Source organism: Chlamydotis macqueenii, chromosome 11, assembly GCF_036417535.1.
Source record: "Chlamydotis macqueenii isolate bChlMac1 chromosome 11, bChlMac1.mat, whole genome shotgun sequence".
In the NCBI taxonomy this organism is placed as follows: domain Eukaryota; kingdom Metazoa; phylum Chordata; class Aves; order Otidiformes; family Otididae; genus Chlamydotis; species Chlamydotis macqueenii.
The window spans coordinates 5672270-5686820 of NC_141566.1; the positions used below are offsets into that span (position 1 = coordinate 5672270).

Genomic DNA, 14551 nt, shown 5'->3' on the forward strand with positions numbered 1-14551 from the left:
GTGTTACAATAGACTCCACAAGGCTCCAGTGGCGAAAATCCTATCATGATCTTCTCTGTACATTCATAACTGCGTCTCTGTTCATGCAGTTCATGCAAAAATGTGAATTTCATGTTAATGTTCCCTTAAATCTCTTGTGGTTGTGTCTTTTTGGTAAGACTAAATCTGTCTTAAATCCACACTTGAACTTTATCTCCTTGTGGAAATATGTTGTATTTTAGGTAACAGGGTTAGATATGCAGACTAAAAGCAGCCACTTGGCATTCTAAGTGCTTTTCAGAAAATGCATCTCATGGGAGTTAAAATACTACAAAGGTTTGTATACTTAAGAAATAGACTATTAAGGCAATATATGCTGTTAGACTTCAGCTGAATACGAGTTGTAGTTTAAAAAAAGAAAAAAAGGTTACTTTATTTTTCTCCACTGAAAAAAAATAGCAAAAATATTGGATACGTTAGCTGCTACATTTTGAATGAACACATAGACTGAAGGTTAAATCCTGTACTTATTAAACATGTGTAATCTAATTAGCATTTGTGAGATTTACTGGGATGAATTTTCCCCTTGGCCTAAGCAATTGCAAACAGGGAGAACGTGGTCTGCAGGCTGCTAGGGGCAGACATCTGCCTGGAGTGGACATCCGTGTAGAAGAGTGCCTGAATCCTTGTTCCCCGAGGACCTGGCATCAGCTGACATGGTTCCTGAAGTTATGAGAGGGTTTGTAATTGCAGGGAAGTTCCTCAGCTGGTGAAAATAAATAGAAATCTGCTTTGAAAGGGGAAGGAGGTTCAGAAGGTGCTTCTTGACATCACAAGGTATAATTTAGTTGACAGGGACATAATCCAAGAACTCTGTGTTTCTTTAGTACTTTACAGCAGTCTAAGCTAAAAAGTAAGAATAGTACTGATTTTGGACAGAATTTTTTTAAAAAAAAGTTATGGGGCAGTTTCACTGGAGGTTATTTCTGCAGTGTGGGCCTCGGTCAAAACTGAGACTGATATTAAGGGTGATAATTAGTCCTGTTGGCTCTCTCATTTCCTGAGGAAAGAAGAAAGTGTGGTTTACCCTTCTCATTAGTGCTTATGAGAAGCACTAAATTCCTGCTAGCATCTTTAAACACAACTGTCCAAATGTATGAGCCAAATTTGCTTTGCCTTGAATTTTATATGGTTTTAGCGGCTAAATCTCAATATTCTTTGATAATACACTTCTTTAAATGGCAGTATACATTTGCTCCTTTTTCTTTTCTATGTCATCTGCCTGTGTTAACTATCTTAAATTTTTGATGGAGTGGGCAAGCAGGACTGTACCGTTGCATGTGACAAGCTACCTCGTTGCTAGTTGTGAGCTACTTGCCAGCAAGATTTGGCTTTCACCTTCCTTTCAGAGCACCTTTTCAGGGTACAGTACATGGAGTGAAGCTCTGTCACTGTTTTATAGTAGCTCAGCTCGATTAAGAAGAACTTTAAATTGCAAGATTTAAAGAAAGCATTGACTCACCTCTTTGTTACTGGGAAATGTTTGGTGAAATAGAGGCATCCACAACCTCAGTGTAAATGGACAGTGTAGCCCTTTCAGGGTGGAGTAAAATCAGCCTGCTTATATGATTCAGTCTGTACTTCATTGAGATTGGGCTCTGGGTTAATCTGGGACTGTTGCTGGCTTTTTAATTCTTCATTTATGCACAAGCCCTTTTTGAATTTGGTAAAGGAAAAATAAGAATTGATGTGCACCACTTGGAACCATTGGAAGTTCATTTTATTCATTTAGTGTTGTCAAAAAAGAAAGTAAAACTTAGGAGTGTAAGGCAGCTGTGATGGTTCAATGTTCAGCTTCAGTATCGGCACTCTTCACGTCATACAAAGATTTGGTCTGTGCTGTTGAATTAAACCAAGTGGAGCTTGTTTGTTGTGTATATAGTCCATAGTTAAAATGATACTTAGAAGTAACGCATTATATGAGCAACATTGTACTTGGTTCTATCCAGTAATTTTCTGTGAGATTGCTCCCATGCCCTGTGAGCTTTGAAAAATCTCAGAAAAACAGGACAAACCAGCCGATGCAGTGACACCAGCAGGGAGACAGGGTGACCTTCCAGGACTCCTACGTAGGAAAGCGAGGCCATGGCCACTTCTTTCTGTTTGCTGCCCACCTTCTCCTGCCCTCTAGAAAACAGGTCGCTGTTCCCTGAGCTGAAAGCCAGCCTGTGAGGGCTGTGACCACAGCTGAGACCTTCAGGAATGTTTTGATGGCAGAAGAAAGATGTACAGAGATAGATGACTTAAAAATTGAACTACCTCAGCATATCCTAGCTTAGGATTTGGTTTGTAGATTTTAATCGATGCCTTCAAGAAAATACCAGGGCTTTTTGTTATTTCAGAGAGTGTGCTTAAAATAAGAACCATTCCTCTCACTGGCTGCTAAGTGGATTAGTTTGGCAAATTAAAGCTTTAGTTAGGACGACAGTAGAAGAGAGTATTTGTCCTCAGTCTCTATCAATGACCCTTGTCTCTAATGTTTCTTTTCTAGAAATTGAAAGAATACTGTATGCATGTTTGATATTGTCTTTAGTCTCTCAAGATGGCATCCCAGGTCTGATGTTCAATTAGGGAGTGCAGTTCTGTAATCCTTATTTAATTAGAGCTCCTTGTCTTGCTCCCTGGGAGTTGCATTTGTAATTGGATTCTCACAAGTGAGAATATGCAGAGGCTACCTCAAAGGGAAGTTGTAATTTGATGATGTGTGTTACTTACCTGTAGTTCTTCGAGAATGTTTCCTCTGCATATTCACATGATGGGTCCTGTCCACCTTCTATTTGTCCTCGGATTTCTGCTGCCCTACAGTTGTGGTGTTTAGTAAGAATTACTGAAGTATTGAGCACTGTACAACTCTTTAAAATCTCTGATCGTTTGGTGTCATGAGATGGCACTTGTACAGTCCTAGTAGTCACTGCTCTTCTAGGAAGTTCCTGTAGGTCACCAGCCCTGGAGAACCAAAACCCACTGGTGTGAATATGCAAGGACAGCACTCTCAAAGAGCAAGCCAATGGTAAGTACCCTTTCTTTGTCTTCTGTGATTGACCAAATACTTCAAATATTATTTTGTAAATTCCCTGTTTGCAAATTTGGTACGCTTTCCCTATGATAAAAACATATTGAGGTTAATTTTAGAGCTGTTGCCTTTCTGGCAATAAAAAAAAAAAGAGAAAGTATATGTATTTGTAAGTACTCACTTCAGTTGTAAATGGATGTACTACTATCAGCGTGTGGGTGTGTACACGTATTTGAGCTATAATAGATGTTTCTATCTGCAAAAAGGCACAATTACAGTGCAGTGTTATATATTTTAGAGTTGCACTCTCTAGTTGTGTTATACTTACTGTAGGCTACCTAGCAGAGTGAGTCACTGGCCAAAAAAAAAGTCTTTGTTAATTCTCAAAACTGATTGTCCAAAAGAAAATGAAAGGTATATTGCTTTTCACTTCTAAACTTTTTTTCTGAACTTTTGTTTTTTCCAGACATGGAATTCTGTGAGACTCCCCATGTTCTGTGCTCTGGCTATCAAACAGATTTACATGGCGTAGCTGAGCACAGCTACCCGCTGGAGGTGGGCTCGGATGTGGATACGGAGACAGAAGGTGGTGCGTCCCCGGACCATGCCCTGCAGATGTGGATGAGGGGGATGAAATCAGAACACAGCTCCTGTTTGTCAAGCCGGGCAAACTCAGCGTTGTCCCTCACTGACACTGACCATGAAAGGAAGTCTGATGGGGAGAATGGTAATAAAGAAATGCATCTAATGTACTGAATAGAAGTAGCAATTTATTTGAAACTTTCTTCTTCTACTTCTCTTTTATTTTCCCTTTTTTCTTTTTGTTTTTTTTTTTTTCTGTTTTCTTTCTTATCCCTCCCTTCCTTCTTAGGTCTCTGTGTTATATGAAAGGTGAAAAGGTTGTTTGGTATGTGTATTGTATTATAGTGTTGATGGAAGATAAGACAAAAAATGAAACAATGTTTTTGTTAAAACAGCAATCTTCTAGAGACCAATTACTTTCCCACATTCTCTGTTTTTATGCCATATGACTATTACCATTTGAGTTTACTGGCCTATGAATTAGATTCTAAAATAAATCTATATATGTACAAATGTATTTGTACATAGATTTGGGTAGAATTGATTCTGCACGTGCTGGCATCTGGGTGTAACTTTGAGATTCTACAGCCAGGTGACATCAGAAGGACAACCTGGAATCCTAAATGCTCTATTTGCCTGTAATTTCATGCTGCACCTGAAGACATTCCTTTATCAGTAGGGTGGATTTAACAGGTCGTATCTCAGTTCTGTATTTCTCTGCATATGGAAGGTGGGTTTCTGGATTAGGTTTGTGGAGGGGGTTGTGGGGTTTGTTTAGGTTTTTTAAAGTGCTCATTCTTTGCTTTTCTTATGGCTTAGTGTGTCACAGAAGGCGAAAATGTATATTTAATTAAGTAACATGGAGGGAATTAATGTGTCTTCATCTCTGCATCAGCATTGATGAAAATCTGCTCTAAATGTTTCCTTAAAGAGTATAGTAGAGTAAAGTAAGTAAACAAATTTATCATGACTAAGAGCAACAAGCTTACTTCATATTTTAATTTCTGTGTTTAATAGCTGCATGTTATGGCAGGTCTAAATGTAGTTAAATCTGTATTTTTAACTGAGTAAGAGATAGGGGAACCAGTGAAAGTGGCAGATTGACACTTCAGTGTTGACAGTGCTACATTTTAATAGATCTATAGTCATAAGATGAAAGAGAGATCAGTCATGAATATAATTTCTATAGTTATGTGTTTTGAATTTGTTAAATATGAAGCTGGTAGTCTAATTATAATTTCATTTGCATGTTTGTCAATACCAATGATAGTGTCCAATGTAGGTTCAAAGATTTTTTTTTTTTCCTAAAAAAAAACTCAGTGCACAGCTCATTTTTAATTAAATACTCCTTTGAAGATTAAGCGTTCCTGCTATCGTATTGTATCGTGTTGCTAGAATCAGTTAATTTTCAGATGCCGCTCCATTTGCATGTCTGTCAGTGTATGCCTGCCTTCTAGCTTCCTGCTTCTGCCCCATTCTGTGTGGGATCCATCCTCTGTGAAGTGTTGTTGCATAGGGTTTTTTTGTTCGGGTTTGGAGTTTTTTGGGATGTTTTCTTAAGACATTTGGTTTTAGATGGTGGCTGAAGGAATTGAATCTGGTCTGCCTGGAACTGGTTGGCCCTTAACTATGAAAATGGTTTAAAGGGAATGCTACCTGGGAAAGGAAGGTGCATAGTTGTACCATTCAGTCATTTATGTTTTAAGGAGCTGGGAAGCCGATGTGTTCAAAGCAGATTATGCATATAACCAAGTAATGTATTTCAGTCTGACATGCAGTGGTGAAGCGGGGTATTCGTGATGTGTTAGTAGCTGTATGAGTTGCACCAAATAAGTCATCTTGCTATAGGTGGTAGCTAGTAAAGGAAATGCTTTTGTTACTTTCATTATCCTACATTGCAGGAACCGTGAGTTAAGTGTCATTAAGATAGGGACACATAATCATTGTGCTTCATCAGCAGAGAATGGAATGGTTTCTTCTAAATGTTTGTCTTGGAGAAATATTTTAATCAATTTAAACTCATTTCCTGCGTGATCTAGAATAGAACAGAGTAGTCTTTTTGCATGTGGCTTTAATATTTGGTTCTTTGTAAGCTTAATAACAAATTTTAATCATAGATTCGTGTTTTAGGTATTGAACACAAATTTTAACTAAATAATTGGCAGAGGAAAGTAAGGGCAAGAGTAAGTTGGAAGAGAGAGAAACTGAGAGCACAAGTTCGTTTGAACTCTTTAGTTGTTTCCAGGCAGTGTCGACAGAGAAGGTATCAGTATTTTCTATGGCTTTGAGTCGTTACAGTAATTACAGTCTTGAAAGTTAATATGGATAAATTTGAAGACAATGATGGTTCAAGCTATATTAATTTGTATTATCTACTACTCCATAGTTAAGTTCTCAGTCAAGATTCCTGATCCAGAGAGCAGCGTGTTTGCAATCTGGGTTGGCATGCAGTAACAAAGCACTCTTTGAATACCGAAGTTCATAAATCTCTACTTAAGTAAAGTAATAGATGGCACATCTTTCTGTTTCTATGCAGCCATTTGTGCCAGGGGCTTTATCAGAGAGCCACAAGTGTTGCATTTATCCCTGTCAGTTCCTGCCATGGAAGTAGAATTTCTTTGTGCCAGCCAGTAACTTCTGTGGTGTGAAAATGGGTAAGCAAGTAAGTTCAGTTGCTGGAAGTTAATGAAATGCTAGTTTCCATTATACTGTCTAATTGCTGCAAAAATAGACATTTAGAAATTCTGGCTTTCGAAGGGTTGACCAAATGGCATGTGAACAGAGCTATTTTGTAACTGGAGTAAAATTAATGAGGAAGATACAGTTGTTGCATTGTTTGAGAAAACTAATTGCTATCATTGTCTGTATTGTGAAAAGGTCAGTTGGTTTTTGTTGTTGGGTTCGTTTTGTTGGGTTTTTTTGTTTTTTTTTTTTTTTTTTTTCCTCTATGACCACAACTCTGCTACAAACGCAGAATAGCTTTTTTTTTTTTTTTTTTTTTGTGGTGACATTAGGACAGCTAAGTGTGTGGTCTCTGACAGACCTGCTTTCAGGACATTTTTTTGCTTTACATTGATCTGAAGCAAATATACTTTTGCAAATTTTACTCTGTTTAGATATTTCTTGAATTTTTCATATTCAAAGTCCTAGCAGGAGCTTTCCTGACACAGGATATATACTTCATTATGTATTTCAAGTAGCCCAATTTGAGAATTTATTTGAGGATTATTTTCCTTCATAGATGCACCGACTCTGTCATAATCACTGTTTAAACATATTCCTGTTGTTTTGGCAGCACTTAACAGATTGTGTGAAACACCAACATTCCCATTTAAATTAGTTTTGTCAATGTTAATGGCAACTAATAATAGCCTATTAGTGCTCAAACTGCCTTCAGCTTTGCCTGAGGCTAAGCAAAATATATATTAGCTGCAAGTAATGAATGACCAATTTCTTGGGGATCGTTGCTTTTCTCTGGTACAGTATAAATAGCTCTATGTAAACATGAACAGTGTTACTCTACAATATATGAATGCAAATTTCAGACAGAAATGCTACAGAATAACAATGTCAAAAATAGTTACTTTATTCCATTGAAGAAGGCTGCGTTTACCCTCCATGCCCTCAAACAATGGTATCTGTCATTGCAGCATCTCAGAACATTGAGTTCAGTGGTTAATCTACCAGATTACTGAGCTGGTAAATTTATTTTTTTATTATTATTTTTCTGGAGTAAAGATGTGGTCCAGGAGAGAGGATACAACCTTAATCTACAAAAGGAGCAGTCTTCAGACCTGTATCTAAAACTACATAATGTGGCATGGATCCCACACTAGCTAGGGTACTAAAAAGGAGACTACAAGACCGTAGTCCATTTTGCATCCATATACTCTTCCTCATTAAATTGTTCATGCACTTCTTATGTTTCGCTTTACAGAATGTCTGTGCAGCCATGAAGCAATGAACTTCACCTCAAATGCATTCATACCGTAATCCATTTTTGAGCCACATTTGACTTGTTTTCACACCCATGAACTCTTTTAGCTACTACATCTCAGCTGAGAGCTAATACGGAACTTGAGCCGTTTCTACAATAACACAATTTTTAACCTGTTTTAGGTTGTCAGATTGTTTGACTTACTCCTGACATGTACTTAGATGTTTTTATGCAATTAGTTACTCTTTCTCTAGTAAGTAGTGAGAACCAGTGGCAGAGTATTGGATTCCCAGTACTGGGTGAGTGTACTGTGAAGTCCACACTCGGTCTTGGAGCTGGATTCATGTTCAGTTCCTTTGGCTGCATTATTTTATGACAACTAGGCGTTGGCTATAGTTCACAACAGCTTCTCTGAGATTTGGAGGCAAGAAATTAGGGTGTTAGTTTAGGCTGAAATACCACTTTACTGGTCATGGAATATAGCCTTCGAGTGCTTGAGATCTGGCCAGGGGTTTTTTTTTTTTTTTTTAATAATATATTTGTCTTTCTAAAAACAAAGCAAGAGGGAAGAAAAAAAAAACAGCTGTGAAAAAAATGTAGCTGTTTACTTTTTCCCCATAGAAATTATTAGGAAACTTCTTTCTTAACATCAGTGTACAGGATCAGATTCTATTTGGAAAAATTATTTTAATAATATTAACAATTTTAAACACCAGACTGCAAAGATAGAATAATAATACTAGCCATACATTAATAAGTAGTGCAGATCAAAGCTAAGTTTAATGCCATAGAAACATGTAAGATAAATCTTCTGTAATTCACCTAAGTATTTGTTTTATACCCCGGGAGCACTGGTCCCTTAAACAGAGCTTTTGACTCTGCCTAAATCTCTGGAGTTTTTTCACTTTGCTAGGCAGATGAGTGAATTCTGGGCAAGTCATCTCAGCTCTTTGCTCTTCAGATTCAGTATCTGTTAAATGTTTAAAGATGCTTAATTAGTGAAAGAAATACTGAAATTGCTGATGCTGTATGAGAAACGCAGCTTTGTGAATGCTGTAGTTATTTAAACCTGGGGGGATTTATCTAAGGACAAGGTTCTGCTTTAATTTATGATGTGTGTCAATAGATCTACTGTGAGTTCACACCTCTTTAAATTAGACTTGAATTTGGCTCTTCATAAATGTCTTGTGTTTAATGAAAGAAAGTGAGAGCATTGGGATTAATGGTACTGTTATTTACTCTTATTTTGTAAACAAGCCAGACATTAAGCTGATCTCTGGCTTTCTCATTTCTCCAGGAAATTATTAGCAACAGCAACATTATAATAACAATGCCTGCTCTGAGAAGAGGTACGCACGTGACTGACTCTGTGTGCAGGATCGTGTTTGTAATAATAATGGCTGTATCCGAAGTATTTCCATTAGCTCCTGTCCTGTCACTCTCTATATACAATGGTGCAATTAAGAAATCGAGTTACTAATTTGCAAGTAGAGCAATTAGGTCAAATATGTGCAAGTAGCCTTCAAAATATAAAGGTAAACATCAGTCGTAATCTTATTCCATCTGTGCCATTTAATATTTTTCTCTTCATTCCTAGCATACTTTGCCTTTTTATGGTGGTGCGGATTGCATTCATGTTTGTACACTCCTGTCTGTTGGATTATTTTAGTCACCTAATAGATTAAGGCAACCTCATCACTTAAAATGCAGAGCCCACGTGGTGAAATTCCTTCAACTTCTGGAGTTTGCCATATCTTGTCAGATATTTGATAGATGATACTCTCAGATATTTGACAGAAAAGAGCCACTAATCTTCCCTTAATAAAAAACTTATTTTGCTTGTCTTGTGTTTTTTTTCCTTTTTAGTGTTTAGATGGTATTTATGTTGGTTGCCTCTGCTGTTGTTTCAAAGAAGCCTCCCCAGCATCAAAGGAAGTGTGTGAATCTCTGCAGTAGCATAGCAAGGCCTTTTGGGGAGCGTTGCCATATTCTTTGACATTGTAACTTCTCTGCTGGAGTTGTTAAGAGTGTAAGATGCTTTTGTGGACCACAGAGTGGTTCCTTTGGCACTGTTACTGTCTCAAAGGAAGCATGTAAGTCATCTGAATTGCTTTGGATAAGTGTGAGATGCTTCTCCAAGCACTGTAACATCACCTCAGTTGCAATATTCAAGTCTTGCATTGGTGCCCCTCATATTTAAGCTGTTTATGACATTGCTCATATATGGAAATTCAGCTAATGATGAGTTGTTTGTCAATGTTGTGGAGAAAATTCTGCCTTTTACGATTACTATCTTCATTCCTTTTTCTGACTGACGGGGCATTACATCTGCATATCTGTTATTTTAATCTTTACAGTTTTCAGATGGTATGTTAAAGTTGGTACACAATGTTAGAACGCTCCCTTAAGCACAATGAACACTAAGACAAATATCAAACGATATCTAAGAATTTACATTAAAGATAATGAAACACTGTTTTAAGCACAGCAGAAATATTTTTATGTTCCATAATCCAAATGACCCTTGTCCCCGGCATAGTAAACAGTATCTGTTCGTTTGCACAAGGTTACGTAATGTTTTTAGCCTTGCAGTTTTGTTTTCTTTCATGGGTAGCTAAAAGAAGGGAGGGAAGGAAGCTTGAGGAGAACAGTCATGTCTAATTTTTATCCTGGAAATGAGTAACTTGGCATTACAGCTCAAAAAAAAAAAAAATCACTTAGCTTTCCTCCCCTGTGTTATGCAGAAAGGATAGAGGATGTAGCTTAAGGAGCCTGTAGCAATATAAGTTATTGCTGCTTCTTTCTTTTAAATCCTTTTGACTTTCTCAGATGGAAATGAGAGCACAGGAAAAGTATTTCCACAAATGATTTGCAGTGCGAAAGGATGTTGCAGTGCTGCAGCAATGCTTGGGAACTCAGTTCTGTTTCGGCTGCCACAGGGTAAAAGATGAGGTGGGACAGGCAGCAAAGCGCCCGCCCTCCGTCAGAGTGCTGCGGTGCAAAAGTGTGAGATTATCTGACCCTTCATGTCAGCAATCTTTCTGAGATGAGGGGGGTGCAAAACAAAATACTTTTTCTGTTGTTAAACATTTACCATGAATTCTACATGAGGACATCTCTGAACTAGTGTGTTGCTGGGAACAGTTCCATTCTGAACAATCGACATATCTATCCTCATGTTTTATTCATGTTGTTTTATTATTAAGTTTGTAATATGTTTTATTTCTCATCATGTTTGGTTAAAATTTAAAATGTATTGGAAGATCAGAAGCCTGCCTTACAGAAACAACCTACGGTCATATTTTATATGTTTATCCTTTGGAATAAATTATTTATTTTCCTTTAATGCTGATTTTGTTTAATACTTCTTTAGAAATAGAAGCAATTCTCACTTACATGCCTTAAAATGTAAATGTTCCTGACAGTTGGAACTTGTTTTTTGTCAAAGTTTGGGATGTTCTGCTGAAACCTGCCAGTGGAACATCATTAGTGCAAAGTAAGACTAACAGGAAAACGTGTGAACTCTGATCATAGACAATTATAGTTAAGGCTTACTAGATAAATAGGAACAAATTACTCTTATTTGGTTCCTTATACTCTCAGCCAGTGTGGTTTTAAATACAAAGATATGTAGAGCTTTTTTTCTACCCCCTAGCAAAATGCTTTTCAGCTATTTCAAACAGTAATACTGCGAGTAAGTTAAAAGTGAGATCTAGCAAATGAGTACAGGTTTGGTGGAAAAGTGGAAAAACTGAGAAATTATCCTTCTAGGGTCTAGCAAGGCTTAATCTAAATATCATTTCTTCTTGACAGTACAAAATCTTTTAAGAATTTATTGTCATCCTACCATGGGTGACAAAAGATTGCTCATTCTTCCTCTTCAGCCTTTTTTTTCCCCCATTTTTATGCATTTAATTCATTGTGTATTAAATTACATGAGAAAGTCTTATCTTCCATTTTCAAATTTGTTAGTATTTCATTTCCTCTTGGGCTTAGGAGTAAGATGAAGATCAGCATAAATCTGTATTATTCAGAGTTACAAATATTAGCATATCCTCATCTTACAAATGGGAAGTATCGATAGTAGCAAATAGCTTTGGTCAGACCGTCTGGAAGAAACAGAAAATTAAGAAAGTGTCTGCTTCCCATGGCTGCAACCTTCATGGTTTTGTGAAAGCTAAACCAACCATATTAGACTATTCCTTATTCTGCAATAGAAAATAGGATAAGAATGGGAAGTTGTATACGAAATTATAGTTTGTACAGAAGAATGCAGATGTATGTACTGCCTGTTTCACCTTGCTTTCATATACAGGTCTAACGAAATGAAATTCAGTATTTTAGATATTTATTTTGTTTTCTTTAATCGCACCTAGCTACCCTGACTTTATATTTTGTAACACGAGCATAAGAGGAATTGTGTATAATTAGCTCTCCTAGAATATGGGTCTAGGAGCACTGAATAACTCCTGCAGGCTGCTTCCTCTCCCTAACAGATGTTTTTGAGTAATATTTTAATTAGATTCACATATTCTGATGACTAATTGTATTGCCAGATTTGTTTCTTTATCTTAAGTTTCTACTCCAGATGATTTGAAATGTAGATGTTATACAGTGCTTCACGATGCTGACTTTCAATTGAGCAGCATGTGTCAGCATCTGATCGTCAAGTTGTTCACCATGAGATGCATTGGCAGTGGAGAGGAGCAGCCCTTCGGGCAACAAAAAACAAATGTTGTGAAGTAAATACGTTCCTTTGCCTTGGGTGTTATCCAGAAAATGAGCTGGGGAAAGCCAGTAATCTGGAGGTCCCTTTATTCCGTGACACCACACTTCCTAAAACACTGATATGTGGGAGGAGACGCCTGGCCATGAGGATTTCTTAGGACATCAGGTCAGGGTTGTTCAGCTCTGCTGCTAGAAACCTTGCTAAAAGCTACCAAAAGCGTATAAGAAACCCAAGGGACAAAAGTTAAGGATACTTCTAAACTGTCTGTAGTATTTATGATGTTTCATAGCACTCCTTCCTCCCTACCTCATCAGTTTTGTATGTTAGAAGGATTTTATATCTTCTCTGACATCATTAGAAATGTAATCAAGACAGCATAGTGCACCGCAACGAAAAGAAGAGAAAGCATCAGTATTTTAACTACAGGCAAGTTGAGAGATGTGTTTGTAGCTGTTAAATGTCCTTCTGTCCCCAAATAGTATGCATGTTAAATAAGTGTGAACACACAAATATCAGTAATCTTGAATTTCTGTGACCCCAGCTACTACACTTTCTCCCTGTTTTTCTTTCTCTGAAGATTTCATATTATTTTAGCATTGGTATGACTCCAGTTTGATGGAGCCAATGTTGTCTTATCTTAGGGGTATATTTGTAGAATGATGTTGATGAACTGTTAATTTTCTTTTGGCTTTTGAATCTAGTCATTGTAATGAGCATTACCAAATGTTGCTTTGGGCTTGTTTACATCGACGTAGTAAGCATGTCACTTGCTTTGAAGCTGAAATGAATTCACATTTGTAAATGAGCTTGGAATATTTCGTAGTGATTTATTCTTGTCTTCTCCAAAATATTGTTACACTTCCTGTCAATGGAGTACCATGCCCAAGGAAGAGTCGGAAGGTTTATTTCCTATAGGAAGGAGTGAAGCCATTTCTTTAATGAACCCAGTTTTCAAGAGAGTGTTTCCTTGTGTTGTGGTGTGTTTGCCTGTAGGCTCTTCACCATATTGTCGCTGCACTTAGCTGTAACTCACTGGTGGGTTGTTTAGCGTTTGTAACAGTGTTAAGTGACCCTTTCTTACGCTCTCTAGTAATGCTGTTGTCTTATGGAAAGACAACAAGCAAAAAGGGGTCTTTGTGCCACAAACACACCCCAGGTTTTCCATAATTAGTCAGTGGAGTAAAACACATTTAATCAAAAGGGTATTACTCACATCTTTCAATGTAGCTTTTAAACTGTAAATGCAATATGATTTTTCTCTATCCGCCTGCACTTTTGAGTAAATGTAAAGTATGAATTAATATATTTGCATGTACCAAAGCTACAGTAAGTGTTATTCAGACTTAAGTGCTGTTCTCATTGCTTTGTCCAATGGCAATTTCAAGTGGCATTTTTTGGTATGAGAACATCGTATTAGATTAACTTTTCCCCAAACAGTGCTTCTGAGACAGCAAACTTTCTGTTATTGTCCAGTCCTGCTAAGCTCTTTTAGACCAAGTATTTTACTGTTTGTTGCAGTGGTGGAATAATAGTGCAGGCTTTGAATTAATGTTTTTCCTGAGTCACTTGGTATAAACATACCTCCAGTTGCACAATCAGAAGATATCTGATGTGGTTTACTTGAATTTAATCTTGCTTGATTTGAATCTGCTTGAACTGTTGATGTTGAGATAACATAAGAGCTGCTTGGTAGTTGTGCCTTGTCCATGGGATCTGATGAGTGATGCAGTTTTTACAGCTCAGCACTAGAGACTTTTCATTTGGTTTTTTTTATGACAAAACAATTTATGAATGCTGGCATCTTTTGATTACCACAAAAATTTTAGAAGCAGAATGTACGTGAATAATAGCTGCTCTTGCAGGTTCTGAAACTCCTTCATAAAATAGGGATTTGGGGATTTCTTCTAGCCGGTGGTGTGCGTGAGCCAGATCTTACTGACTGCAATATGGCTGCGTTTTAGGAGTGGCAATGGATTGCATTCTCTCCTCTGTTGTCAGAAAGGGATGCTGCTTTAGGTTATGCTGCTGATGAGCATAGGTCGAGGTCGAACTCTTGCTGTAAAGGGTTTAAGCTTCTGGTGAAGGGAAAATCTCCACATTTATTTTTATGTACTTGAGAATTTTTCTCAAGAGACGAAAAACTTCCCAGAATATTATACAATATCTTTTTATAAGGAAGATGATAGTGATGAAGTCTCTTTTCTAGTCACAGAAACTGCTTTTGAAAGGTTGAGATAGAGGTGGTGAACAT

General features: G+C 37.3%; 1 protein-coding gene across 1 annotated transcript in view; it reads left to right on the forward strand.

Annotated features, from left to right (window-relative positions):
- TENM1 (teneurin transmembrane protein 1) overlaps positions 1 to 14551 on the forward strand; it is a 321398-nt gene that overhangs the window by 106496 nt on the left and 200351 nt on the right. The window contains exon 3 of the mRNA XM_086756176.1: positions 3519 to 3779. Within this exon, the coding sequence (XP_086612302.1) occupies positions 3519 to 3779 (261 nt within the window). The remainder of the gene's footprint in view (positions 1 to 3518; positions 3780 to 14551) is intronic.